At 45.8% G+C, this 27,988-nt stretch overlaps 1 protein-coding gene across 6 annotated transcripts in view; it reads left to right on the top strand.

Moving 5' to 3' along the window:
• The window catches only part of dock3 (dedicator of cytokinesis 3), a 167,518-nt gene that overhangs the window by 86,120 nt on the left and 53,410 nt on the right, over positions 1-27,988 (top strand). For 5 of the 6 annotated variants that reach the window (XM_027277935.1, XM_027277932.1, XM_027277927.1 and 2 more), the window contains exons 5-7: positions 3,477-3,573; positions 24,803-24,951; positions 26,869-26,953. In XM_027277935.1, coding sequence (XP_027133736.1) covers positions 3,477-3,573; positions 24,803-24,951; positions 26,869-26,953 — 331 coding nt within the window. Of the gene's footprint in view, positions 1-3,476; positions 3,574-11,799; positions 12,036-24,802; positions 24,952-26,868; positions 26,954-27,988 lie in introns of those variants that run through there. The other variant, XM_027277945.1, reaches the window with a different exon arrangement.

The following is a 27,988-nucleotide window of genomic DNA, read 5'->3' as shown; positions in this document are numbered from 1 at the left end:
ATTGGTAGTATATGAAATAGTTTTCTGTCGTGGTCGGCTCCGCTGGGTTAATACGATGTGCAGCAGCAACAGTCTGAGCACTGCGGCGAGTTGTCAGGATGTTGTGAAGGACGCTCTGCCCACACACACACACACACACACACACACACACACACACACACACACACAGTAGACAGGTAGACCTAACTCAGATGTGGCGCTCAAACATGGAGAACAGACTCCGCAGTAATCCGGCGTTCCCTGAGGGAACATTAGAAGCTCCTGCACCACCTGGGAGGCTGTTGGATTTCCAGTCGGACTCCTGGGACCGGTTGGTGCAGGTGCACGCTGTAACATCAGGTGTGGTCATGCACTCGCAGAGATGTTCCTCGTCTACTCCTCTGAGCTTTGCATCGCACTGAAGAAGTGTCGCAGGAAGTGTGTGATGTTTCTGTATGTGTGACCTGAAAAGTCTTTGGAGGTGTGTGTGTGTCCTGACCCCTTGCTTGGGGCACTGAACTTCACGAGGGTCATCAGGCCTTCTTATTTTTAAGGGACGTAAGAAGTTGATGTAGTCTCAGTATTTCACATTTAACTTCTGTGGAAACTAATGAAATTGTTATTTTCAAGTACAGATGAAATTTTTAAATTTTAGGTTTAAATAAAGTGGGAATACCTGCCCTGGACATGTTACAGTGTAGGAGATCCAAACTACAGTACTGTATAGGGTAAGTTACTGTGAAACTTACAGTAACCAATGATTTACTGGTAGAGCTACTTGTCAACAGCTGCCTGTTAGTCACTGTGAATTTCACAGTGACGGTTTAAGTGTGAACACGAGCTTCACTGTCCTCAGTCCTGCATCACTGAAAGTACGGAGCTAAACACAAGAACCGAGGAGAAACGAACCCGTCCAGGAGGAGAACACTGAACCCGTCCAGGTAGGAGAACAACGGAACGTCCAGGAAGGAGAACACTGACGCCGGGAAGGAGAACCTGACCCGTCCGGAAGAGAACACTGAACCCGTCCAGGAAGGAGAACACTGACCCGTCAGGAAGGAGAACACTGAACCTGTCCAGAGGAGAACCGAACCTCCAGGAAGGAGAACACTGAACCCGTCCAGGAAGGAGAACACTGAACCCGTCCAGGAAGGAGAACATCAAGTTCACATGATTGTTAGGAATAAATAATACAGACAGAAATTTATGAAAAGTTCCTGAAGCTCAAACTTCCTCTGAACTTCCTGCAGTTTTTGTTTCATTGTTCAGCTCATCAGTTGTTACTGAATATAAAACATGACATATGTGAGTTAATGTGATGACACTGTGTGTGTGCAGTGTGTGCAGTACATGCCTGTACTTTACATTAAATCGTCGTGGTCAAGCGACCTCCGTCCTGTGTTTGACCCGTGGGGTCAGCAGGTGGAGTCTGATGGTGCTCATGTCGACACCAGAGACAGAAAGACTGAAGTCGCTTTGACATAAAGACTTTCCCGACCTCAGCTGCATCAGCTGGAGTCCTGGTGGAGGTGGTGGAGAGGCTCGGTTCTGGCGGGCGGAGGCCTACACACTCGGCTCCTCTTGTCACTCTCTGTTAGGGAGCAGCAGCTGTAAGTGTAGCAGAGAGCACGAGGCAGCATGCATTAAGGACGAGCACTGCTGCATGTTAGCACGCCCACACACAGACTGTTAGGGTGGAGGAGACAGAAACATTAGGATGGAGCTAAAGTGGCTTTAGACAGATGGAGGACAGACATGTCAGCTTCAGCAGGGAGACGCCAGGAGTACATATGGAGGCACATTTGTGCACAAACACAAGAAATGCTGGATGAGAGAGGTAAAGTGAAAGCTAGGAGAGGAAGGAGGGGGAGGAAACAAGGCAGGGAGGAGACATGGAGGAAAGGAAGGAAGGAAGGAAGGAAGGAAGAGTGAAGCTGAGATGAGGAAGAAGAAACTGAGGAGGAATGATGAGCCAGAAGAAAAGAGAAGACTCGAGGAGGAACAGAAGGAGGGAGGGGGAAAGAGGAGGAGATACAAGTGTAACTAATGTGGGTGAAATCAGCAGGCGGCCGCCAGCCACGGCTCAGCTGTGAGATCAGCTCATGTAGCACAGCGCCTTTATTAATTAATCAGTCATGAGACAGAGAGAGGGAGGAGAGGGAGGAGAGGGAGGAGAGGGAGGAGAGGGAGGAGAGGAGGAGTGTGTGAGACAGAAGGAGGTGCTCTGATAGTCCTGACTCCGGGGCTGAGACGGTGACTCAGCGAACAAAGGTTCAAAATGAAGTGTAAGGAGGAAGCTGAGGGTCAGCACAGAGCTCCGTCTGCAGACCTCAGCAGGGTTTGCATGGAGCATCAGAACATTCAGCACATGGGGACCCTGTAACTAACAGGCAGCTGTTGACAGGTATCTCTACAGGACATCATCGGCTGGTCCTCTGTCCTAACTGCATCGCTGCCGGGTCGATGATGAGGTGAAGCTCCTCCTTCAGTCCAGTATTGTGGCCTTACAGCCAGAAGGTTCTCGGTCCGGACCCCCAGACGCCTGCTGCCTTCCTGGGGCCAGGGTTGGAAGTTCTCAGCTTCCTCCAGTAAAAAGACGTGCGGGTTTAAAATTCTGAGCCGGTGTCAGCTGCAGAGGACGAGCAGCTGCAGATCAGACTTAGAAACAGCAAACATTCAGACCTGCAGACAAAGATCATTTCATAAACAGTTATTATGTTTTTTTTATCACATGAAATCGTGAATCAGTTTTTCCAAAACAACTTTTTCTCTGATGAGCTGCAGACAGACGAGGTCGTCTAACAGCACCATAAATATATTAATCAAATGAAGCTGATTTAATTATTCTATAGCTGCAAGAACCAAAACATCACGCTGTTTAAAATGGGAGGAGCTTCTGCAGTTACAACGTTACCATGGAAATGTTTTTAGTGACGAGCACGGTGTGTTGTGATGATGTAATCACGTTCTGAATGTCGAGCCGACCAATCAAACTACGTGTTACATCCCAGGAGCTGAGCTCATCAAACAAGGCGTAACCGATAAAATGAATAGTGCTTCATAAAGTCATTCTTCTGCTAACGTCTGTCTCTGTGTTTCTTTGGTGAACGTCAGGTAAAGATGATTAAACATGCTGTACGTGAGGTGCAGGTGAAATCACCAGGAGTTAATGAGTGAATAAATGTTCATTCATTAATTACACACTGCACAGACGGGTCGGCCCGTCCTCGGCTGGTCAGAACACTGGCCTCTCTTTGTCTACTTCACCATTGTTGAATCCTAACAGTATGAAACTCGACACAATGGACCGAGCTCTGACAAACAAGGTCAACAGTCTGTCGGGTCTATCTCTGTCTGTCTGTCTGTCTGTCTGTCTGTCTGTCTGTCTGTCTGACACTGTCACACTGTGGCTCTCTTGTCTTTAATTAAAGCTCTTCGCTTGTGAATCTTGATGATTGAACTTAGTGTTTGTGTTTTTCTCTCCTGTCTCTGTGCAGACCACATGAGACCGTGGTGCCTCTGGAGGACCCCATTGTTACCGAGGTGACGTCGACACTGCAGGAGTGGGCCTTACTATGGAAGCAGCTCTACGTGGTGAGACAGTATTCCCTCCGAGTGTGTGAAAGTCTTAATGACACCCGACTAACTCTCATCTGAAGTTGCTAAAGGCAGCCGTCATCATTTTCTCAAGCTGCTGTGGAACTCTGAGTGTCTTCACGAGTCTTTCTCTAACAGAAGATGTTTGTCGCTGTCGCTCTGTGACTTCAGCGTCGTCGGTTCTCGTCGGCAGCTGGTTTCTGAGTGTTGAAGATGCTCGGTAACGGTTGGCGGTGACGGCAGCTCTAAACGTCCACATTATGTGGTTCAGTGGGCCGTGTGCGGCGAGGCAGCTGCACAGAAATACTCAGCGCTCCCTCAGATATGTAAAGTATCTCCCATTTGCTGCAAGCGTTCATTTCTGATGTTCATGCTGAGAAACCCGCAGCCTCACGTCTCCGCTCACACAGAATGATGCCATTAAGTTTGTTTCTTACTCTGTACTCCCGGCTGTGTGTACGCTGGTGTGTGTGTGTGTGTGTGTTTTGCAGCTGAATCCAGTGTCAAAGATTCAGTCTGACACTTTCAGACAGGCTGGTAAAGAGCTGGAGACGTGCCACAGGACGTCTTTCTCTCTCTGTCTGCGCTTTGTTTTCAGGATCGTCTGTTCTTTACCCTCCTTCTCCCTCTGAGTCGAGCCGCTCGACTCTCGAAAGGAGAAAGAGATGGGATCTACTTTCTTGAGAATCAAGCTGTACTCCACAAACAAGCTTTTATTAAGAGGTTCTTTCTGCCGACGGGTCTTTAAAGAAACCAAAAAACTCTTTTAGGGTTCTTGTTTCTTTGAGCATTTCAAATCAAATTATTACGTTAAAAAACAAGAACATTAACAGAGTTCTTGTCCGTTTATTGACGTTCCTTTTGACTTCATTGAATGTCCACTTGGGTTTTCTGATGTTTTATAGGTCAAAATATTTGCAGATGAATTTAGAAAATCATCATGATCTGCAGCCGCAATTTTATGCTACAAACCCACCAAATGAGTCCAGTAAAGAAGAAGAAACAGAGCTTCTTCAGCTGTGCATGTGAGAACCATTATTTTGAAATGCACCTGTAAGACAGACAGATGAGTGAGGACATTACAGATGAACTCACAGTCACACTGTGTGAACGTGTGGAGGCTGAACGTCACTCAGATCTGTCCGTCATGTCTTACTCTTACTCGTCTGTCTGTTCTCCTCTTCATCTTACTGTCTGTCACTAAACGTGCTTTTATTGTGTAGATTCATATAAACATCTGTCCTCTGTCTTCTTGGCTTCACTCATCCTCCTCCTGACTGTAGGAAGACAAAAGTGTCTTTGTGACAGATTTTCTATTTCCATCCTGACAGACCTCACATTAGTGTGTGTGTGTGTGTGTGTGTGTGTGTGTGTGTGTGTGTTTCGTGTGGATGGATGGAGAACGCTGACATGTTAGTGTTACGTACGGGTGCCCGATGGAGACAAACAGCAGCCTGCAGTGATCTTGTCTTTTGTTAGAGGGGACAGAAAGACAAAGCCTGCAGCACTGTAAAACATGTTTGTAGATGTTACGCTGAGAAACCACGACGGTGACATGTCGCGTGGACATGTTTGAAGCAGGAGTAACGCGGTTCTGGCTGGAACGTCTCGTGTTCCAGATAAACCGTCAATAATCGATGGAGGATCAGAATCTGTGCTCATGTTTGACTGAGTTTGGTGAGCCTGTTGTGTCGAGCTGGACGGATCGTCCTGAAGCGTCCCTCGCTTTACGTCTGTGTGAGTCTGACGGGTTCATAATTCACTGAATGAACATCACGCTGTGTGCAAGAAGACTTGAAACCAGAAACTCCTGAATCTCTCCATAAGACTCTATACAAGCTGACTTCTTTTACTGAATCCAGTGGAGGGCCCCCTGCTGGTCACGAGAGAGAATGCAGTGTGTTGAACTCTAGTAATATTTATCACATTAACAAACACACACACACACACACACACACACACACACACACACAGCAGATCCTCAAACTGTTGACAGCACTGTTATAAAATGTGTCATGTATGGATGAACAACGACACACACACATACACACACACGGTAGGTTTAACACATGTAACGTTGTTGCATCCTGCAGTCACACACACACACACACACACATACACACACACACACACACACACACACAGTGACGTGCTGAAGTCTCAGTAAATAGATGTTCGGTGGCAGTGAAGCCTGCAGAGGTGACAAATGCAGCAGAGCAGAAAGGCAGTGACACACACACACACACACACACATGCACACACACACACACGCACACACACACACACACACACACACATGCACAGTGCACATGTGTCCTTTGCTGGTCACTTCTTTGTCTTTCGGCGTCCTTCTTTTGTGAACACACTCTCTCTTGTGCTCTCCCTCTCCGGTGTATTGTCTGCATGGCCTTTGCACACTGCCACAGGGAATTTAGACGTAGCTGTGTGTGTGTGTGTGTTTGTGTGTGTGTGTGTGTTAAGAACATAGAGAAGAGGTGGCAGGGAGAAAACAGTGGAAAAAGAGAATGATAGATGTGAAGACGTCAGCTGACAAAGAGAGAAAAAACAAACTTCAACGACAGAAAGTCCAGATGCACGAACGTGTTGTTCAATGGCATCAACAGAAAATAAGTAAATAAATGAAAAGTGTGAGCTGACCGAGGCTGACTGCACACACACACACACACGCACGCACGCACACACACACACACACACACATAACTGAAATATTATTTTATTTGTTAATGATTTGTGTTTGCAGCTTTTTATTTTTATTTGTTTCGTCTTGGTAGCAGTGCGGCTTTGTTCCAGACTGAAATATGTCGTAGCTGTCACGTTTGTAGACTCTTATTAAAATACCACATACAGAGTTCAGTGTTATTGTTTTAGAAATCTATTTACCCAGACTGAATATTTACTACTCCACAAATATAATATATCATTTATTAGCGGATATCAAATAACAAAAAGACGCTGTCGGCTCTTCTCTGCAACTTTCAGAAACTTTGCAGCAAACTGAGCAACGTGAATTTAATAACTAATAAATAAGTGAAGTGTTGGTGTCTCCAGTCATGTACTGAGCATGTGCAGCTTTCAACAGACAGAGAAGAAGAGACGTCTCGTCTGGTCGAGGAAGTGATTTACTAGATTTCGTAGTCCAGCGTGGCTTCGACTCGTCCTTATTATCGAGCCGCGATGTAGCAGAGAAGTTATTTAGTGTTTATTACATTCTTACACTCAACATCATTCCACTGACTCTTTACAAGCTTCCTGTCGATACTCTGCTTAATAATTCATCATTCCGATCAGGCAGATTTATTTTTGAACAGTAGGAGCAGCGAGAAAGGATGGAGGAGGAAGCAGAAAGGTGGAGTGTGTAAGACACAGCATGTCTCCTCCTTCTCTCCATCCATCTCTCATGCCGATGTGTGTGTGTGTGTGTGTGTGTGTGTGTGTGTGTGTGTGTGTGTAGGCGAGATAGATGTGTGAACAGAAAGGCTGGAGGAGAGGGAGTGGTGACAACCGAACAATGATGGAGGGATGTGAAGATGTGGAGGATAAACGCAGATGGAGACATTTCTTTTCTGTGAAGTGTGTGTGTGTGTGTGTGTGTGTGTGTGTGTGTGTGTGTGTGTGTGTGTGTGTGTGTGGACAAACACAGGGGAATGACAGGACAGACATGCAGCAGGAGTCCTCGTCCAGCTCTTTACAGAAACAGTGACACTGTAAAGAAGAAGCGTGAACTCACGTCAAGAATCTCCGACTGAAGTTCATCGTTCAGTTCGTGAACTTCGAAGACTCGTTGAGACACGCTGACGATCATTTACTGCAGCAGTGTTTCAACATGTTGTAATACACACATTTTAAATCTTTAGGTCAACAGTACGAGCCCCATAGAAACACTGTCTGAAATCTGAAACGTGCAGATTCATTTGAGATGCTGCGTGTCTCAGTTTCTCTGATCTGTCAGAGACATTGTTGAAAGTTCTCGGTGTTTGGGTCTGGACACATCCTGACAGAAGACATTACATGATCTCTTATGTCAGTCAAAGACGCCTTCAAAATAAAACACCAGGACATCGACATCGAGGAGCACCGTGGAAAAATCTGTATCAAGCATGGACGGAGTCTCCATGACGTCACCCAAAGGTTTCTGAGGAGCTGTTGAGAAGCGTTCATCCTCTGAAGACCCTCGCCTCACTCTCTAGTTTCATTGAATCCACAAGAGTCTCAACTTTACAGTCAACTGCAGCTGTTTATGGACCGCAGTATGCAGAAATATTCAGACACAGCAGAAAGTGGACATGTCTGTCCCATGCAACACATTTTATAGCTCTGTGGTCATGCCGGTAACTTTGGAGTGTTCCCTTCCTGACAAGCTTGCACGACGTGATCCAGAAACTGATCCAGCACCAGCCTCTGGAGGACAGTAATGGTCCACACGGAGTGGACGAGGTTAAAGACATCTCAGACACACACGAGGGTTTTATTTAGTGTGTCTGAGAGCAGAGCCGTGTTATTTTCAGAAAAGGAAGCCGAGAAAGCGAACGTGCAAAACATCGTCAAGGAAGACGCAAAGAAACAACGTCAGAAAGAAATCCGATCACCTTAAGTCAAGGCTGGTTAATGAAGCTGTGTGTAACGTGAACAGAGACACACAGTATATATAGAGTCTGATGGAGTCTGAAGTCTGCTTCTTACAGTCAGCCAAACAAGTGAAGGTGATCCAATAATCAGTACAGCATGAGAGCAGATGGTGGGAGACAGAGACGGACGGACAGAAAGATGGAAGATGATACAGTCTGACAGAGGAGACCTGCGCTGAGTCAGAGAGGAAAACCAATCGAGCAAAATTTAAATAAAACTGGAGGCAGAACGACGTGAAACAAAGAAGAGACACAAGAAAAATCTGAATCAGAAAGAAACACGAGACACTTTGAGACGTGGATTCCTCTCCGCCTGTCTCAGTCCAGGCGCTCTTCTTTCGTTTGTCCTCAGACCTTCAGGCCGGTCCAGTGTGTCACTGTCTAGGTCAATTAAGCCACCATCTCCATTTGGTGGAGCAGCTGGTTGTCACATGCTCCACAGTCTGTAGTGGGTCCCCACATTGGCAACGGGACCTGTCTGTAAGACCCCACTTCTGCATTGCTGCACCGACACGTCCCACACCTGTCCTCAGGCGAGTGTTGTCCACTCCTTACAGGGAGGTCCTGGCCGGGAACATCTGTCGGGTCCTCCATGGATTGGTGAAGCCTGGATGATACTGCTGCCTGCCACCGGTCCCTCCATCTCGCCTTCACCCAGGCGGCCTTGAAGGTGTCTACAGGTGTTGTGCGAATCGCTCAGCTGTGGCTGCTTCTCGTCCGACCTCTGCTGGAGCGATTCGGGCGAGGACAGTTAGGGTGGCTCGTAGGCATCCGGAGACAGTTTGTAGGGCAGTGTTGAGGGCAGCATCTGAGCATGAGTGCTGCGGCTCCAGACTGGGGCACAGTACTCGGCAGCTGAGAACATCAGAGCCTCAGTGGAGATCCACAGTGTCTTGGTGGTGGCTTCCCACGTGGTACCGGCTCGGTGCCGTATCAGAGTGGTCTTTACCTTGACACTGTCCAGGTGTTGTTTAAAGGACAGGGTCCGCTCAAGCTTCACCCCAAGGTATGTAGGGGAGGGTTGGGACTGTAGCCGGACATTGTCATTGTCCAGGCGCTGACGTCCGGAGATAATTGGTTGTTTAAGGACGAAGCTTCGTCGTGTGTCTTACAGCAGAAACTTCACGATGTCTTCAGGCCGTCTGGATGCTGTGTGCACGTCTCTGTGAATATTTAACTTCCCTTTCCAGATTCTGGAGAGCCTAACGTGCCTCCTCTGTGGAGGTCTGCAGCTCCGCCACCGTTAACAAAGCTGTCACCCAGATATGAAGTTCATAAACTACACAGACGTCAGCTTCATTATGTATTTAATACAGCTGCTACGACATGTCAAACAGAAAACACTTTATTAACTGAATAAATCAGAATATGAAACAGGTTTGTTGTTTTAGCATGTAAATATATGAGCAATCTGTTTTTATGAAAACAGTTTGTGCAGGAATGTACTCAGTACTCACCGGATAGTGTGCAGATATTCACAGTGTGCAGGATGTGATGTTTCACATGTGCAAAGTCAAAACAACTTTATTGATCTGACTGCAGTTTGATCAGAGCAGCTTAGAAACATCCAGAAACATGATAGAAGGCAGCTGCATGTGGGAGAGTCAGTGAATAACTGACTGTGTTTGTGCCCAGTGATCATTGTAATCAGTTACTTCATGACTGGACTCAGCTCGTGTGACTCTGATCTGTCGCTTCTCCTCAGGCCTGTGATGTCATTTGTTGTGTAGTTTGACTGAAGCTTGTGGAGGAAGCTAAAATACACCAACAACCACACAACAGCACACACACACACACACACACACACACACACACACACATGCGTTTGCTGACCTCCCATAATGAACCTAATTATAGAGTCAGCGTGGAGGTAAACAGCCAATCACGCGGCTCGTCACACAGTCAGCTGTCATGGCGGTGACTTCATCTTTCTGGGATTTGATCTGGCTGAACTGGGTTCAGATTCCTTCTCTTTGTATATTTTGAATATAGATGATGTCGCCTTTAATACATGTTCCTAATTATATCATATTTTATATATCGACGTATATTTTCATCTCTGTACATTTGTTGGGAAGCCTGACCAGCAAAATATGTCAAAACTCAACTTATAACAACGAATATTAAGTAAATATAACATAACTTAATATAATCAACACAAACAAACTCGGGACAGTCTGCGCCTGTAAAACGGTTAAACTAAAGATTTATTTATTTATACACTCACTCTCTCACGTTTTTCTATTTATTAAATGTTTGTTTCTTAATAAAGTTTGTCAGCCTGATGATGCATAAAACCTTTATTTCATGCAGCATTTTAAGCTCTTTCATAGAGATGACGTAGGATTTTATATTTGAGGCTGTTGATTGCACAGAAACACTGTGATATTTCAAACCTTTGCTGTTTTATAGTATTTTCATGTTTAGTTAGTAAGAACATCCAAGTCTTGCAAACTGTGTCATAACTTTAGAACGTTAACTTTAATATTTTAGTTTTGATTATGAGTTGAAAACGAATAATCCAGCCTTGTCTTTAAGGTTTACTTCACGTGTTTTATGACGTACTTTATGCGCTCTTGTTCTTGTTCTTGAGTCTTGAGCTGTAACAAATGATTTCTTTCTGGAGGGAAACCCTCACACTGCTGTCGACGCTTTACTTTAACGTACACGTAACATTCAGCGTGAGATGTGTGTGTCGTCTTGTACGGTGAGATTTATCTAGAAGAATAAGAAGAACACTCCAAACCAGCAAATCTTTTCTATGAACAGCGTTTATGTAGCAGCTAAAGAGCCCATAAACCCGTCTGTGTCTTTATAGGCCGAGCTGCTCGCCGCCACTTTCCACACTCAGAGAGCCCTCAGGCTTTTTCAGCAGCTCGCCTGTTTGTTAACAGAAGTAGAGAGAGCGGCGACTACAACGTGTTTTTCACCATCTCACAGATTCTAAACCTCATCGTGTCCACCATGTCCACCGTGTCCAGCGTGTCCACCGTATCCACCTTGCAAGAAGACACTCAGATAGATTGAAACGTATAAAATGAGCGATTAGGTTTGACTTGTGATCACAGAGTGTGTGGACTTTGAGCGCGCTGAAAAGAATGAAACAAACTGAGGAAAGTGTCTGTTGCTCCATGATCTTTGAATCATGTTGCACTCACGTCGTTTGTCATAAGAAATGATCAGATTCAGAGTGATGTCATCAGACAGGCTGGCCCATGTAAAGGTTCATTAACCGGCTGAAACGAGGTTTCTCAGCCCACGGGGAGCTTCACGTGTCTCCGTCCATCTTTCACGGACACACACAAACATCACACATCACATTTCAAGTCTCTCTGCAGGCAGCAGCCTCAGGACATGAACTCTGCTGCTGCCAGACGCCTTTATCATCAAGTGCACCGTGTATATATATATATATATATGTGTGAGTATATCTTTAGAGTGCACACCTCGCTGTATCTCCTGCAGCTTGCTCCAACATTGCAAAAAGTGGTGAGGAGCTTCCTGCTGCAGACTGGCCTGTGGGTGGGTGGGTGGCTGAGAGAGAGAGAGAGAGAGAGAGAGAGGAAGATGAGAAAGATGGAGACTGGGAGCAGGTCAGAGGATGGGAGGGAGGAAGAATAAGGCTTAGGTACACAAACACAGAGAGAGAGAGCTCCAGCACATTGTGAGTGGATCTCAAGTGCTTTGACAGGCTGTGATTTTCCTCCCGTCTGCGGCGTGGATCGCTTTTTCAGTCGCTCGCCAGCGTTCGAATCAGAGAAACAGAAGCAGGAAGGAGAGAGAGACGAGTGGATCCATCAGCCGCTCACACCTGTAAGTATCTGCCATCATCTCACTACGTTTGGACGTGAAGGTGTGCGTCTGTTTCCAAACAGAGCTTCTGTCATTCAGGAGTGTGTGTGTGTGTGTGTGTGTGTGTGTGTGAGTGTGAGTGAGTGTGTGTGAGTGTGTGTGTGTGAGTGTTTGAGTGTGAGTTTCCACAGAGGTTGAAAGTGTGTTTTCTCCTCCATGTCAGCATGTGTGTGTCTCTATAGGCTTCGATAATCGCAGTGTCATATATTTGCCATGGTGACTCACCCGTCGTTGCCATAGTGACAAGGACATTGTTGGCATACAGTAGCTGTTGTTGCATCGGCGTATGAAAAGCTGATTCACAGATTATGAACAAGTGTCCGGTTCTGATCCTCCAACGTTACATAATGTTCAAGTTTTCTTTGTCACGTCACTTGATGAACTCTCTGTGATGTTTCATCCTCGTGTTTGAATCAAACCTGGTTTTAACTTCACGACATCTTCAACATCTAATGTCTCTTCATGGCGACGATGTTCATATGATGATGCTGAGCTGATGTCGTGAGCGGAATATCACATGAAAAGCTGTCTAACTTCATGTTCAGGATTTTGAATTAACATCAAACTCCTGAGGGTCCAAAAATCAGCTGACAGATGTTTAGCGGTTGTTTCTTCTTATGAATGAGTCGATTATGAATCTGGATGTTTAATACGTTTATTTGGAGTTAATTTAGTAAAAATATTCGACATAAACTGTCAGTCTGTGACACCTCGAATCTTTTCATAACTATCTTAACCAGGACTGTAAACTCGAGTCTCGTCTGTATCCGTGTTCAGAACGTGCACGAGACCGCCTGTATCCATGACAACGGCTTCCCCTCATCACCGGCTAGCTCGTCACACGACGGACAAGAAAAAGACGAGCGTTCAGTTTTAGCTTGGATGAGTCGGAGGCATTAATCATGTCGGCGGAGGAGAAGAAACCCACGGAGACCAAATTAGAAGTTGTTCATCTCGGCAGTCGATGTATAATTAGGACGTTTAAGGCGTCGTCATGCAGTTTGAGTAAACTTCGTGCTCGCGTCGCTCCTCATCTTCCTAAAGTCCTCAAACATCTTAAACTGAGACTTGAAGACTTGGAGACTTGAGGCTGAGCAGGATTCTGTGAGAGGCCTCAGGGCTGCACAACAAAAAACTCAGGAACTCGTGTGAATGTGACGTGAAGCGTCGTGGTTCACCTCCACTTCCACAGCCGGGTCGGCCTCCATCACGTGAAACACACAGTGACAGTCGGCCACATCACTGCTGTCCAGATCATTTCCAGAGCTGAGAGAACTGTTTGTGAAAGACAGGAACTCTGCAGGAAACTTTACATTGTTGTCGGCTCGCTGTGAAGAAAAATACCATCACCATCCCAGTTTGTGTTGATGGTTTGAGGTCCTCGATGACTTTAAATCTGAACATCTGTTTCAGTGACAGCGCCCTCTAGCAGCTCTAAGAAATTATTACCCCCATCGATCTGGAGCAAACCCCACCGGCTCCGCCACGGTCCTGAACCGGAGAAGCGGGACGCCGCGAGCAGCCCGCGTCAATTTCCACAGAGCAGCTCGAGCTGACAGGAAGCCAGACACAGCACAGAGAATCCGCTGGATTTTCAAAATAAAACTCCCTGCGCGAACTTCCGGTTGTAAAAACAGACAGAAGAGAAACAAATGAAGCAAGTAGCATATTCACACATGTAGAAGCATGTTTAGAAGAACATGAACCAGGAAAATGAGCAAAGTCTGAAACGCTCCCGGTGGGTTTGAAGTCAATGCAGGACGTGACGGGGACGTGCACAGCGCGGTTTCTGGGCTTTTTAACAATCGACCCCACGTTAACCACCTGGTTATTACAGTAACAGCAGCTGTTATCTGAACCCAAAAAACTTCAGTCACACGGTAGCTGAGGTCAGTTTCTGTTCCTCTGAGGTCAGCTGCAGATTTAAAGCACTTGTTGGTGTTTTTAATATTTTGAGCTGCCTCGTCTGCTGTCGCCTTTATTTCATTCCAGTTTGAAGCTGTCTAATGTCACAAAGTGTAATCAGCCTTTGGATGTCATCACTTTCACCTCCGACCTCTCTGAGAGGACGATCTCCATCCAAAAATCTCTCTTAGCACAATAAGGGAAGCTCGTCTTTCCAAACTGTGAGCTCATGCAGTCTGCTGTCATTCAATACAATGTGTGTGTGTGTGTGTGTGTGTTTTTACCCCCATTAATGATATGAAGGGAGACGTCCTTCCAAAACCAGAGCTGCCACCTCGTCTTATGTCTGTATTTACACCATGTCTGAACTTTTGAACTTGAAGTTGGATTACATCATTGAGAGTCGAGCCTGTGGTCGGACGTTGCGGAGGTGGCTTAGTTTGAAGCCACGGGGAAGTCACAGAAGATTCTTTTCACGTGTTCTGTGGATCCAGACCGATCTGAAAACATGTTCCCTGTGCCCTGAGTCACTTGTAGCAGGTGGTGGAAATGTATCTTCCAGTCAGAGAGGAAACTGTCCGTCTGTCCAGCTCTTGAACTGCACGCAGCGTGACACACGACAGGCTGGCATCCCCGCGATCACATCCTGCTTCTGGCATGACTCTGTGTGTGTGTGTGTCTGTGTGTGTGTGTGTGTGTGTGTGTGTGTGTGTGTGTGTGTGTGTGTGTGTGTGTTTGTGCGTGTTGTGGCTTGCGTGTCACTGGGCAGGGTTACACAAGGTCAGGGGAGGATTTAGGATGGAGATTGCACCAATAAGCACACACACACACACACACACACACACGTGCATGTGGTTTTTAAATTTATTTTATTGTGTTGACGTCACGCTGCGATGTGCTGGAGTTAGCAGCAGCTCTGCCAAAGTCGGCACTAAATATTTATTTCCAGCTCCAGTTCAGCGTCTAGACTTCAGGCAGCGTTCCCGTACGATCCCTGAAAAAAGGCAGAGAGGCGTTTATTTAAATACTTGTTTCACAGGCTCATGGCGCGCTGACCTCTGAAAAATACCGCATAATAATAAACCATACTTTATGTGCGTATGCAAAATAGGATAAGAGTGATCGCAGCTGGCTCACCTCTGCAGGTACTCGCTCCTGCACCATCTGTCAGTCTTCTTTACCTCCACACCGAGGCTGAGCTGGATGCTGTCTGCACCTCCATCCTGCTCGTTTCCTTGATTTAAACCTGCACTCAGTTCTGCCATCGCTCATTCCTCTTCATCCAGATCCACCAGGATGGGCTCTGCCTCCTTGGTGACGTTGGACTGCTTGATGTTTCTTTAGCTTGCCTTCACGTGGTTCCTCTAACCCTGATAAGAACGACCTGCTTGGTAGACCAGAGGACAATATCAGGTCTGAAGGATGTGGGTTACCTCCTCTGGGAATGTGTGCTTCCTCTCCCAGTCAGTTGTTGCTCCTCAGCTCTGCCATCATTTATTTCTTGAAGCCACGGACTAAAAATCCGTCCAGCAGCTTCTTGCTCAGGTGCGATCTTCTTTTCTCTTCTCAGCGTCCTCTTTGTGTCCTCTTCATGTGTCATGATGTCCATAGAGGCTGCTGAGCCCGCTCGCCCAGCTCCGGTTCTGGCACAACACCGGCTCTGCATGAAAAACGTCCAGTTTCACCAGAATCAGTGAAATAGTTGCTGCTGTGTGACTTAGTGCCGTAAAGCGTTACGTACTTCTCCCGACCCGGAGCCCAAAGTTACATAGTGTGAGAACAGACGTACGAATGACAGAGACACCGTTCAGCTGATCACAGGTCAGTGTGGATCACAGACGGTGCATGCTTTCATCCAAAGTACTATACTGATGCTCTGATGTTTCCAGAAGTTGTGACCTTCCTGTCTCAGTGACCTGAAGTTCAGGGTCACATTGAGTGTGGACGGACCTCCTCTGTCTGCTGCAGGTCCAGGATCCAGACTGCATCCTCAGACAGCTCTGTGCTCTCTCTGTGCGGTCCCTGCTGATTCGCCTCAGTGCTTTTGTTTTTCAGCCGGTCTGACAGGTGTGAAAATGAAGCAGGACGTTTGCTAATGGATCCGAGGCGTTGGGAGCGTCCCCTCTGATTTGGAAGATGCCAGGCTGACTCACATCCTATTAGAAGGTCTCTCAGTGGTAACTTCCTGAAAGTAATCAGTTACACTTTACAGATTACCTGATTAAACTGGCAGTCCGACTTGTCAGAGTGAGTTAACGTCCGGCGTTACGGCAGAGCGGACGTGTTTATGCAGCTGCTGAAGTGACCTTGAGCATCTGATGTTTCACCAGATGAAACGTGGAGCTCTGTTTACAGAATATCATCTTCATAACTCTGTTTAATCACCTGAAAATAAGAATCTTTATGTTTTTGTTACCTTAGAATGAAACTTTCATATCTACAGGCGACAGACGGACACAGAGCCTGTGATGGTCCATCCATGGTCAGATCAGAGTCTTAAGACGTCTCATGCTGGAAGGTTTAATGAAGCTTGATCAGAGGATTCATCAGCACACTCGTCATGACTTGATGCTGCCTCAGTTCTGAAGAGCTCGTCCTCTCTTAGTTTTTGTCTTTTCAGCCACCCAGCATCTTCCATCGCTGCTTGTTGCATGCACTCACCTTCCCTGCTGCACCTCCATCCTTTCTGTCGTGGCCTCACAGGTGAAGGTCAGGTCAAAGTTGGGGTAATTTTATCGAGTTTTCACACATGTAGGAAGGAGAGGGTGAAACGAGGGGGTTACAATCACTGAGCCTTCCTCTGTGCTCCATGTCTCACTCACTGTATCTTTTTCCAGGTGTCATTTCTTCCTTGTGTATTCTGTCCGTACAGGATCAGGTTTAAAATTCTCCCGTGTACTGAACCTGCTTCACCTGCACTCATCAGCTCGCTCAGGTCAAATTTGCTGTTTGTCCTTTAAGAGCCGTGATGATGGAGCTGTCGCTCTGCCTGTCACCTGCACCAGGTCTGCATCGTGTACTTTTAGTGTGTTTTGTGCTTCTTACACTAATCAAACCGTAAATCAGACTCTGCAGCTTTACGGAGCATTTTAGCCTCTTTTAGCTCATGTTTTTACAGCCTGTGACTGTTTCACACCTTCACCTGCATCATTTCCGGTCAAAGCATGCAGCTTTCCTCAGCTCCGATAAGCCCAATGAACATTACATGATTGGTGAAGACAAAAAAAGGCGTTTTTCATCATAAAACTGCAACATTTTGAAGTATTTATTTCACCGTTTAAAGCTCGTCAGTTACCGGACTGGGCACGTCAGACCTCGAAACCTCAGAACAAAGCGCTCGCTCTTCTCATTTGTCAGGTGTGAAAGTGGAGCGGGATGTCGTTAATGGAAAAGAGGTGTTGCAAATGTCCCGCTAGATATCGGAGCTGTCAGACCGAATAAAATCCTATTATGTATTAATGCCAAGCTGTGATAATCTCCTCCCCTCTGGAGACCCACCTTTGGTCCCAGAGCCACAGCTACTGTAGAAAAAGCACTGATGTGGTTTTCTGTTCTGTGGCTGTTTGTTAACGGAGGCGTTCTGGTGGCCTCTCTCTGAGTCTGCGTCCTGTCGGAGTGATTAACATCTTTATATTTTGTCCCCCTGACTCTGAAAAGCAAAAGACCAACGCAGCGATGAAGAGCAAAGTAAATGTTTGATCCAGACGGGAGTCAGCGCTGCAGAAGCCGCCCTGTGAGGCTGAACATGAGCAGCTGCTCGGTGCTGAATTTTTATGCACGTATCATTGTTTAGTTTCACTTTGTTAAGATGAACACGAGCTCCGGTGAAGAGAGCAGCCTCTCATCATCGTGTGAGATCTGCTCGGCTGGTTTTTATAGCGCTGATGGTGAAGATGTGTTAAACGGTGTGTGTGTGTGTGTGTGTGTGTGTGTGTGTGTGTGTGTGTGTGTGTGTGTTCGTTCCCACTGGATGTGAAGGTGTGCTTACTCACTCCGGCTGGGGAAAGAGGCAGAGGAGGCAGTTTGACACGGACAGAGGAAGGAGGGAGGGAATCCACAAATAGTCGACACAAAAGAGATTTTCCAAAAAACAAGAAGAACCTTCAGAGCTCGGTTGGACCTCTGAGATTGTGTATTTCCTCTCAGAGACAGACAAATTGGACAGTTTCATTTCAAAGCGCCATACGTCTCTGTCTGCAGGGTGGATGGGTGTAGTTTGTGTGCCAGCGAGAGGTGGAGAGGAGACTCGGTTCCCTCCTGTTGTGTCAGCCGGTGCATCTGTTTCCAGTCGAGATGATTGACCCAGATATCCTGAATAAATCTGCAGTCCTGGTCTGAGTGAAAGCAGTAAAGATGGATCACAGCAGAAGTTCCTATAGAGAAAGTTTGGACCATCATTATAATATCGTTTACAGAGACCGAACAACTGCCAGCATGAGCAAACACCTGGCAACAGTAGCAGGGAAAAGAGCTCCTTGTTACAGTGCATGGTGACCTTTGACGTGGATCATCGTGGACCTGAGGCGGGCTGGATGAAGCCTGGTTGCTCAAACAAGTCACTTGTAACCCCACCCACCTGTCAGTCAAAGCGTCCACGCTCTTAATCCTGCATAACTTTAAGCCTTAATATAATGTGAACAGGTGAGTTGTATATAAATTCACCCTCAGTACAGTTGTCATGAACGGGGAAATTAGCTACAGAGACCAAAACTGTTTTTTGTACCAGGCTGTAAACATGTTTATTTCTGCTGTGAAGTTGGACATTTGGACATGGGGACTTATGGAGACTGACTCACTTCTGGAGCCAGCCTCAAGTGGACGTTAGAGGAACTGCAGTTTTTATGGCACTTTTGGCTTCATGTCTGTTTCTATCCTTTTCTAATAAAGACATAATTTTCAGCCATTCCCAACTTAATCTGATCCACGTTTCAACCCAACCATTTTTTTTTTACATGATGTCACATGCTTTGAGCAGCAGCCACTTTGCAATTAAAATAAAAATCATCAGTTTCCTGGAAAATGTGGATTTCCATTAGCGGCTGCTGACCGCATTAATCTGCCAAGAGGCTCAGGAAGAAAAATGTATCGCCTCGTCCTCGTTGACCTCGTCAATACTCGTCTCCTTCGACTTAGCGTCTGATACAGTGAACACAGACTACACATTCATTATTTGTATGTTCAAATACTTGTTGTCAGTGTGAGGCACTTTGATTAATTTGCAGCATTTAAATGCAAAACAGCGATATAAACTAATATCTGAATAACTGAAATAAATCTCAGAGAAGGGCTCTCGCACTAAATTCACTGAAAACTGGTTTAAACATTAGACCAGCAGCTTCCTTTGTGTTCCTGCAGGATTAAAGCAGAGTGCCACACAAGCTCTCTTCTCATGTTGAGGTGAACTTGAGCCAAGCACGTACTTTACCGTTTCCCGGGGCTCCGGTGGCTGGCAGTAGGCAGCAGCGTGGAGCAGCTCTCTGGTGTAAACGTGTTTGTGAACCTTGCTCCCGGTACAGCTCCTCTCGCTCTGCTGTAAATAAGAACAGTGTGCATTTTGTGTGTCTGCTGGGATCTGGTTTGTAAAGCACTCGGGGCTTTATTGCTGACTTCAGCGCTGCTGCTCTGATTGAGGAGCACCCTCAGGAACAGAGCGCCAAGTTTATAACCATTAATACTATAAATGAACCTATATGAGCTTTGCCTGAGCACGATGAATGAACCAAAGATGATGAACACACAGCGTAACACACAGTATAACACACCGTGTAACACACAGCCTAACACACAGCGTAACACACAGCGTGACACACAGTCTAACACACAGTCTAACACACAGCCTAACACACAGTGTAACACACAGCGTAACACACAGCGTAAAACACAGCGTAACACACAGCGTAAAACACAGTGTAACACACAGCCTAACACACAGCGTAACACACAGTGTAACACACAGCCTAACACACCGTGTAACACACAGCCTAACACACAGCGTAACGCACAGCGTAACACACAGCCTAACACACAGCGTAACGCACAGCGTAACACACAGCGTAACACACAGCCTAACACACAGCCTAACACACAGCCTAACACACAGCCTAACACAGTGTAACACACAGCCTAACACGGTGTAACACACAGCGTAACACACAGCGTAACACACAGTGTAACACACAGCATAACACACAGCGTAACACACAGCGTGACACACAGCGTAACACAGCGTAACACACAGCGTAACACACAGCCTAACACACAGCCTAACACACAGCGTAACACACAGCGTGACACACAGCCTAACACACAGCCTAACACACAGCCTAACACGGTGTAACACACAGCCTAACACAAAGTGTAACACACCGTGTAACACACAGCCTAACACACAGCGTAACACACAGCCTAACACACCGTGTAACGCACAGCATAACACACAGCGTAACACACACTGTAACACACAGCCTAACACACAGCCTAACACACAGTGTAACACACAGCCTAACACACAGCCTAACACACAGCGTAACACACAACCTAACACACAGCGTAACACACAGCGTAACACACAACCTAACACACAGTGTAACACACAGCCTAACACACAGCCTAACACACAGCGTAACACACAACCTAACACACAGCGTAACACACAGCCTAACACACAGCCTAACACACAGTGTAACACACAGCCTAACACACCGTGTAACACACAGCCCAACACACCGTGTAACACACAGCCTAACACACAGCCTAACACACAGTGTAACGCACAGCCTAACACACAGTGTAACACACAGCCTAACACACAGCGTAACACACAGCGTAACACACAGCGTAATGACTTCTGTGAGTGTATTTGTGTTTTAGCTTGCCCAGAGGAGTGTAATGCCACCGTGTAACTATGTTCAGCTGTGCTGAACATGTACTGTACTATCAAGTGGTGTAGTTGATGATTGCAACCCCCTCGTCTCACCCTATCCTTCCTAGAGTTTGCAGTTTCTAGAGCCAGTGCTTAGTTTGTCCTTTCTGGGCTGCTGTAGAAACATGGCAGACTCTGTGTAAGATATGACAAGACATGAAGGTTCTTATTTCCAGGTGACTACACGCTAATGTAAACATTGTTATGAATATTATATTCTATCATTAGAGCCCCTTAAATCTGACACACTGGACCTTTAAGATGATAATAACTTGCACTCTGTTCCTGCATCATTAATGACCACATGCAGAATTTAATATGAACTCTCTGGGAGTGTTTCAAAGAGCATTAGCTCTGTGTGTCCACTGGGCATCTCCTTAAAAACAAATGCTAAACAGATGCTGAGAGGAACTGCTGTGCATAACTCTTGTTGTTGCTAAGCAACTGCTCGAAACCCATTTGAAAATATGGCTCTCCTCAGCTAAAAGTTGTAGTATTTTTAACCCCGAGTGCTAAAAATCCTCCTAATCACTCAGCACTGGCTGGATGGTGCAACAGGGTTCCCAGGAACAGGAAGTACTGCGTGCTGTGAAAAGGGTTTCCCTGTGGACACATCGCCTCAGAGCTGCGTCATCATTTATAATCGACTGTTACAACAGGAAGCCGACCTTTTAAAATTATACCATGCTTTAAATACCCTCTTATACATTGCAGGTAGATGTGTCCCCATTACTTTTACCTCTGGGGTCCCAGTTTTTAATATGTTTCTAAAAGCCTTGTAAAGTAGCTAATCCCTAACTGCCGTTCGAGGGCAGTAGAACCGGGCTCAGCAGCCTCCACACAGGGATCTCAGTGCCGAGTGTCCTGACACTGTAGTCCTAACCCTTGTACTGCATGCCTGGTACCTACATGGTTTGTTCAGTTAGCCATAAGTCAGCTGACTCAGGATGCCAGGAGCCAAACCTGGGGAACAAACCTCAGCTAGCACAGTGTTTCCTGTCGTCAGATTGGCCTTTGCTGGTCTTGGATTCTGTGTTCAGTCCCAGTCCAGGAAGAGTTAGCTAGTACCGTCAGTGGAATCGCTCTTGCTTCGTTGGGTGGGGTGGAACCATTGACAGTATATGACATGGACATGGTCTCCTTGAGGTCACACACAGGTTTCTGAAGAGCAGCTCTGGCCACCGGCATCTTAGTTGCTGAACCAGAGCCACCACACTGATCTTCACAATGGCTCTTTAGAAACCTGTGGGTGATCTTACAGAGACCACGTCCAGGTTTTATACAGTCTATGGGTGTAACAAACTCAGACGGGGGCGTCTAGGGTAATAAAAACAGGAGATCCAACCTGATCCACGATATCTAACGTAAGCTACAGATCCCCGTCCACAGCCTCAGAAATACCTTTAAAGATTCAGGAAGCTTGACTGGAACCATCTGTTCCTCCATCTACTCTCAACACCCACTGACTCCTGGTCAGGGCTTAAGCATGTCCCAGCATGCACTGGGTGAACGGCGGAGAAACTCTCGGCCGATATCAGGGATGCTTCAACTGAGTTTGCCAAACTCTATTATCATATTTTCGGAGCTCAGTTTCCCGCCTCCACTGCAGCCTGCAGAGTTATATAATGGTTCTGATGTGTAGGGGCGTCCTGTACCCAACATGGAGACTGAAACTGTATCACTGCTCGTGTTTCCAATTATTTCTGCGTGTATGATCACATATATGTGTGTGTGTATGTGTGCGTGTACTGTACGTGTCAATCAACCAACCAACCAAGCTCATGCACAGAGTACAGCTGCATGCAGGCATGTGTGCATGGGAGTGTGTAGTCTTTGGTATAGACTGCACACATTTACGATCTCAGAGGACAGAGTGCATGTGTGTGTGTGTGTGTATGTGTGTGTTCTGTGCAGAGTAATTTCTGCTTATCTAGCCGTCCTGCAGAGAACTGAATGGACATTTAACCCTGCTGCCTGCTGCTGAAGGCCTGTAGGGCAAATTAAAGCTCTAATAATAGAACAAGCTTTAAGGGGGAGTGTGTTCTTTGTTGTGTGTGTGTGTGTGTGTGTGTGTGTGTGTATGTATGTATGTGAGTGTTCTCACCTATTTATGCACTGGCTGTCCTGTCTCAGTTGAATCACCAAACTATTAATGTGCACCACAGTCTAAATGATGCTGCCTTTGTTCTTAGAGAAGCTTTTAGAACGAGTCGGTGAATCATGGCTGCAATTAGTTTTACTTAAAGCTCCAAGTGTGGATCTATTAGCAGCAGTGAAATATAATATTCATTAGTATGTTTTCATTAGTGTGTAAGAATTCTGTTGTCTTAAAATGAGCCTTTTATATCTATAGGCTGAGGCGTTGGAGCGTGTTCAGTTCCCTGCTAGATGTCACTAAATCCTACTCACCCGACCTCTTCTTTCAAAACACATTAAATATGTTGTAAAAACACGTGAAAGGCTTTGATATGTCACTGAAATGTGGAGTCAGAGGTTCAAACAGTTTTTCATTTTGTGGGCGGTCCTTAAAGGGCGGCTCGATGACACGCTGAGGCCGCCCTGAGTAGAGACAGAGATGAATTAATCTCAGCTCAGAGTGTTTCAAAGTCAGTCAGGTGACTTTCTGAATTCATCCGACACGTTTCAGTCGCTTCAAACTGGCCACTCAACAGCTCCCATGAGTGGGTGTGGCTTCAGTGCATTCAGAGGACACGCCCCCATCGTACTGAAGCCACGCCCCCACAGTCCTGCAGCTGAGAATTCATTTTTACCTGATTTTGACACCTGATCTCATAAACCTGTTGATATTTGTAATCATTCAAATTTGGCTGGGTGGTTAATGACACTTTCTTCTTTGGTCTGTGATGTTAAAAATAAATAAAAAATGTTATTAAGTCAGTTGTAGGACTGTAACTAACAATCATTTTCATTGTTTCTCTTTATTTTATTTTTAATTGTAAAGTCAGAAAAAAATGACTTATCCACATCACAATGTCTTTTTAATGTCTAACCAAGAGTCAGAAACCCCAAAGATTCAGTGTACGATATGAAAAGGAGAAAAACTGCACCTGCAAATCATTATGTGGCTCCAGACACCGCGGGTCCTCTAAATGCTGGGTCTTGACAGGGACTTTCATGGCCACCATAGTTTCTAGGAAGGAGTGTGAAGCGAGTGCCAATTATTTTTCCTGCTGTGAGCTGGGTTTGGACCTTTTGTGTGCAGGGTGTGCATGTTCTGCGTGGGTTCTCTCAGGGTGCTCCAGCTTCTTCCTACAGTCTATACAGACATGAAATTACCCGTAGGTTTGAGTGTGAAAGGTTGTTTGCCTCAGTGTGACACACTGGAGACTCCACGGTCACTCCGCCTCTTTGTTCAACGTCAGCTCCTGAACAGAAACGACTATAATTTGCATAAGTTAACTCTTTTTCATGGATCACATCTCCATGTCCGTCTCCTCTGTGGCAGATAATAGTCCATCTCAAAGCGGCAGGCTTGTTTCCTGCCTTCACACAAAGTGTTCTGCCTCTTGCAGGGCAGGTGGGATGGGAACCGTGAACGTGTTTGTTGATACGAGCTCTGTGATGATGGACTGTGATTTGTGTTTCTCAGCCTCCTGCCTCACATGCTGGCATCGACTCATGCTCTCTGTGTGAGGAGAAATAATATATTAATCTGGTGAAACAATGAACATATTCCCCCTCAACTGTGTTACAGTTTGAGTTGTTATTGTTTGAGTGCCAGCGCCACCACAGAAAACAGAAAAGGCTCCGCGGTGCCAGAGAATGACGGCTTCTTCACGAGTTGGACAATATGAATATGACAACAGATGGATCTAACCCCCCTCCCTCTCCCTCTCTGTGTCTCTTTGTCTCTCTGTCTCTGTCTCTGTGTCTCCGTCAGAAACACAAAGTGGATCTGTTCTACAAAGTCCGCCACGTGATGATGGAGCTGATCGACCTGAGGAGGCAGCTCCTGTCAGGTCACCTGACGCAGGACCAGAGCCGAGACGTCAAGAGGCACATCACCGTCAGGCTGGACTGGGGCAACGAGTACGAGCACACACACACACACACACACACACACACACACACGCACACATTTACAGTTCACAGGTTTCTCGTACAAAAATACCCCATAAATTCTTTGCATGTAAAAAATCATACTCGGCAATAATCAGATTAATTTTCTCAAAGAACCAGCTGATCATTGTGTCTTTAAATTGTCAGAACATAACTGCATGACCGTGACCTTCAGGAGTCAGCACCTCCAGGGCTGAGGTTCATGGTTCTGGGAGCGAGTTACTGCTCCAAGTGAGGAAGTTCAAGTGTCTCGGGGTCTTGTTCATGAGTGACGGGAAAATGGAGCGTGAGATGGATCGGCGTTTTGGAGCTAAGCCAGTCCATCCACGTTCCAACCCTCACCTACATGAGCTTTGGGTAGTGACCAAAAGAATGAGATTGCAGATACATTGTTTTCATTTTATTTTTCAAAAGTCGATGAAGGGTTTGATTTTAAACTCTCGAATCAGTTAGTCGAGCTATGGTATGTTCTCATCACACACAGTGGATGTGTCGATGTTTGAACTCTAAATCAGTGCAGCTGCAGCGCGCTCCCCTGACACCTACTCAGAGTGTGATTGGAGGCAGGTGGATGAGGCCGTACACCGGCGGCTGAAAAAAGGCTCATGGGAACTTGTCAAAAGAGGAGCTGATGGAAAACAAATGAAACGAGAGAAAGTGCCTGTTGACTCGGGATTGAGTTATTAATACTGAAGAAATGAAAGGTGGGCGGCCCAGAGCTGCAACACGAGTTATTTAAAGCTTCAATCCGCCGTCTGTGGGGAAGAGAGGCAGACTGTGAGGTGATGAGTGTCAGCTGGGGATTATGATCATCATTATTAGTATTATTATAGCAATAGGACTTACAGTGGTATTTAGGGGTGTTTAGGAGGACTTCAAGTAAGATTAGGTTTAAACTAATGCAGCCTTATCGAACAGCTCCGACTGAATTAGCAGTTAATTATATCAACATTAAGGTAAAGATAAGGTGTCCTGTGCTCAGAGGCAAACACACTTTACATCACAACGCCCCTTTAGAAAGGAGCCAGCAGGCTGCTGCCTATCTCATCCAACGGATCACGGCTAATTCAGAGAGCCGGCGACACTGCAAGGTCCAAACTCCACCAGGTCTTCTTCTGCTGCACAGTGAAACAGTTTGAAATGTTAATTAGCCAATTCAATGTGAATGTTTATATTTGTAACTTGTGAGGTTGATTCTCTGATTGCACACTCACTCGTGGATATGTTTTTCTTTAGGGTTCAGTTTCAGCTCTGTTTTTGATTATTAGGTCAGTTTGTCGCCTGTGCCTGGGACTTCATGAGGGGCATTTTTCAATGTTTTCTGACACAATGATCGATCAGTTCATCAGGACAATAATCAGAATGGGTGTCAGTGTTCATGGCCTTAGTGAAAAACTATAAAAAAAGCAAGTGAAGAAGCATAAATATAAAAATAGAACATGCAAATATTGTTCAAATAATCCTCAGATTCAGCCCGTTATAGAGAAATAAACTAGAAACTAATTCAGAGGTAAATGTGAGGAATCAAACGTTATCAGCCACTCCCGTGGAGTGTTAGTTAAACAGGATTTACAGGCTCCGTCGGCGCTGATCCAGAAACAGTTTCTCCGAAAAGCGTTTACTGTGCGCTGATTCTGCAGGAGCAAGGTCGCTGATCTGCAGGTGAAAGATGTGGCTGTTGAGATTGAACAGAAAGTAATCCTGAGGAACAATATCCCCGGAGGCCACATCGGAAATTACTTTAATATACTGTGTGTGTGTGTGTGTGTGTGTGTGTGTGTGGATAGGTTTCTCTGTATCGAAAATAGTGTTCAAGGTTTGTGTGAAGGTTATAAAGACGTCCTCTCTCTCTCTCTCTCTCTCTCTCTCTCTCTCTCTCTCTCTCAGACATCTCGGTCTGGACTTGGTGCCCAGAAAGGAGTTCGAGATGGTGGATGAAGACCAGATAAGCGTGTCAGATCTTTATAAGATGGTGAGACCTTCATGTAGTCTCAGCTGTTTGCACACAGTTGCCATTAAAAACTTTTGCTCCAGGTCTGAGGAGTGGTGTCTTTGCAGACGTCTTTAGCGGTCCACTCGAAGAAATCCACCTTTGAAACGGAGACGCAGAGCTTGATTAAAGCAAATAAAAAATCCATCTGTGATCTGGTTCCCAGCCTAAAAAGCTCCCACGCTGTCAACGCTTTCATCTCTGCTCACTCTGTTTTTTAATGAATGATCAGTGGAAGGACTCGAACTGCAGGTAGCAGCTTCTCACTGTTCTCTGGTTAACAGACAAACATCACAGATTAGATCAGCTGGAGCTAAAGTTAAAAAGAAAAGGAACAATCCGCTGATCGATATTTGAATCTGATGAATCAGGAGCTTTAATATCTGAAGTCAGATGAATGTGTCAGACACAGTTTATGAACGTTTCATTTATTCTGCTGCTTTTTCTCCGGCTAGAACTAAAAACTGTTTCCACTGTCTCAGACCTCGGAGTTATTTTAGACTTCAGGCACCTGCACATTAGTGATTGATCATATTCAGTAAAAGACTGATCGCTTACTAGCAGACTGAGCAGAAAAATGTGGATTTATTCATCTCGTGTCATCAAGTATGAAATTAATATTCCATACTCCAGTTTGACACTTTTAAATGATGCATCAGACGAGGTAAGCTTTGTTTTTAGCCGAGCAGTGAGGAGTCAGAGACGATCTGTGCCGAATGAAGTTTTTACTTTCCTGGAATATTTAGCTTTCAGTAACGAGCTCATCACGACGACAAAGAAAAGAGAAGGAGAGATGAGTCAGAGTTCAAAACAGTTTGATTCTAAGGATGAACAAAACTTTGGTCGAAGGAGGAGAGGAGAGGAGAGGAGAGGAGAGGATGGAGGAGTGAATTACCTTCCCCACTTAGTTGAGGTTAAAAAAACTCCCTTGTTGACCTGTCTTATTAGAGATTGTATTAGGAAAGGTGAGTGTGTCTACGTGTATACTCTGGTAACTCTGGTTCTTAGGTTTTTGCT

The sequence above is a fragment of the Larimichthys crocea genome, chromosome I (assembly GCF_000972845.2).
Source record: "Larimichthys crocea isolate SSNF chromosome I, L_crocea_2.0, whole genome shotgun sequence".
Classification (NCBI taxonomy): Eukaryota; Metazoa; Chordata; class Actinopteri; family Sciaenidae; genus Larimichthys; species Larimichthys crocea.
Note: the sequence above shows the minus strand (reverse complement) of the source record. Positions and strands in the feature narration are given on the sequence as shown.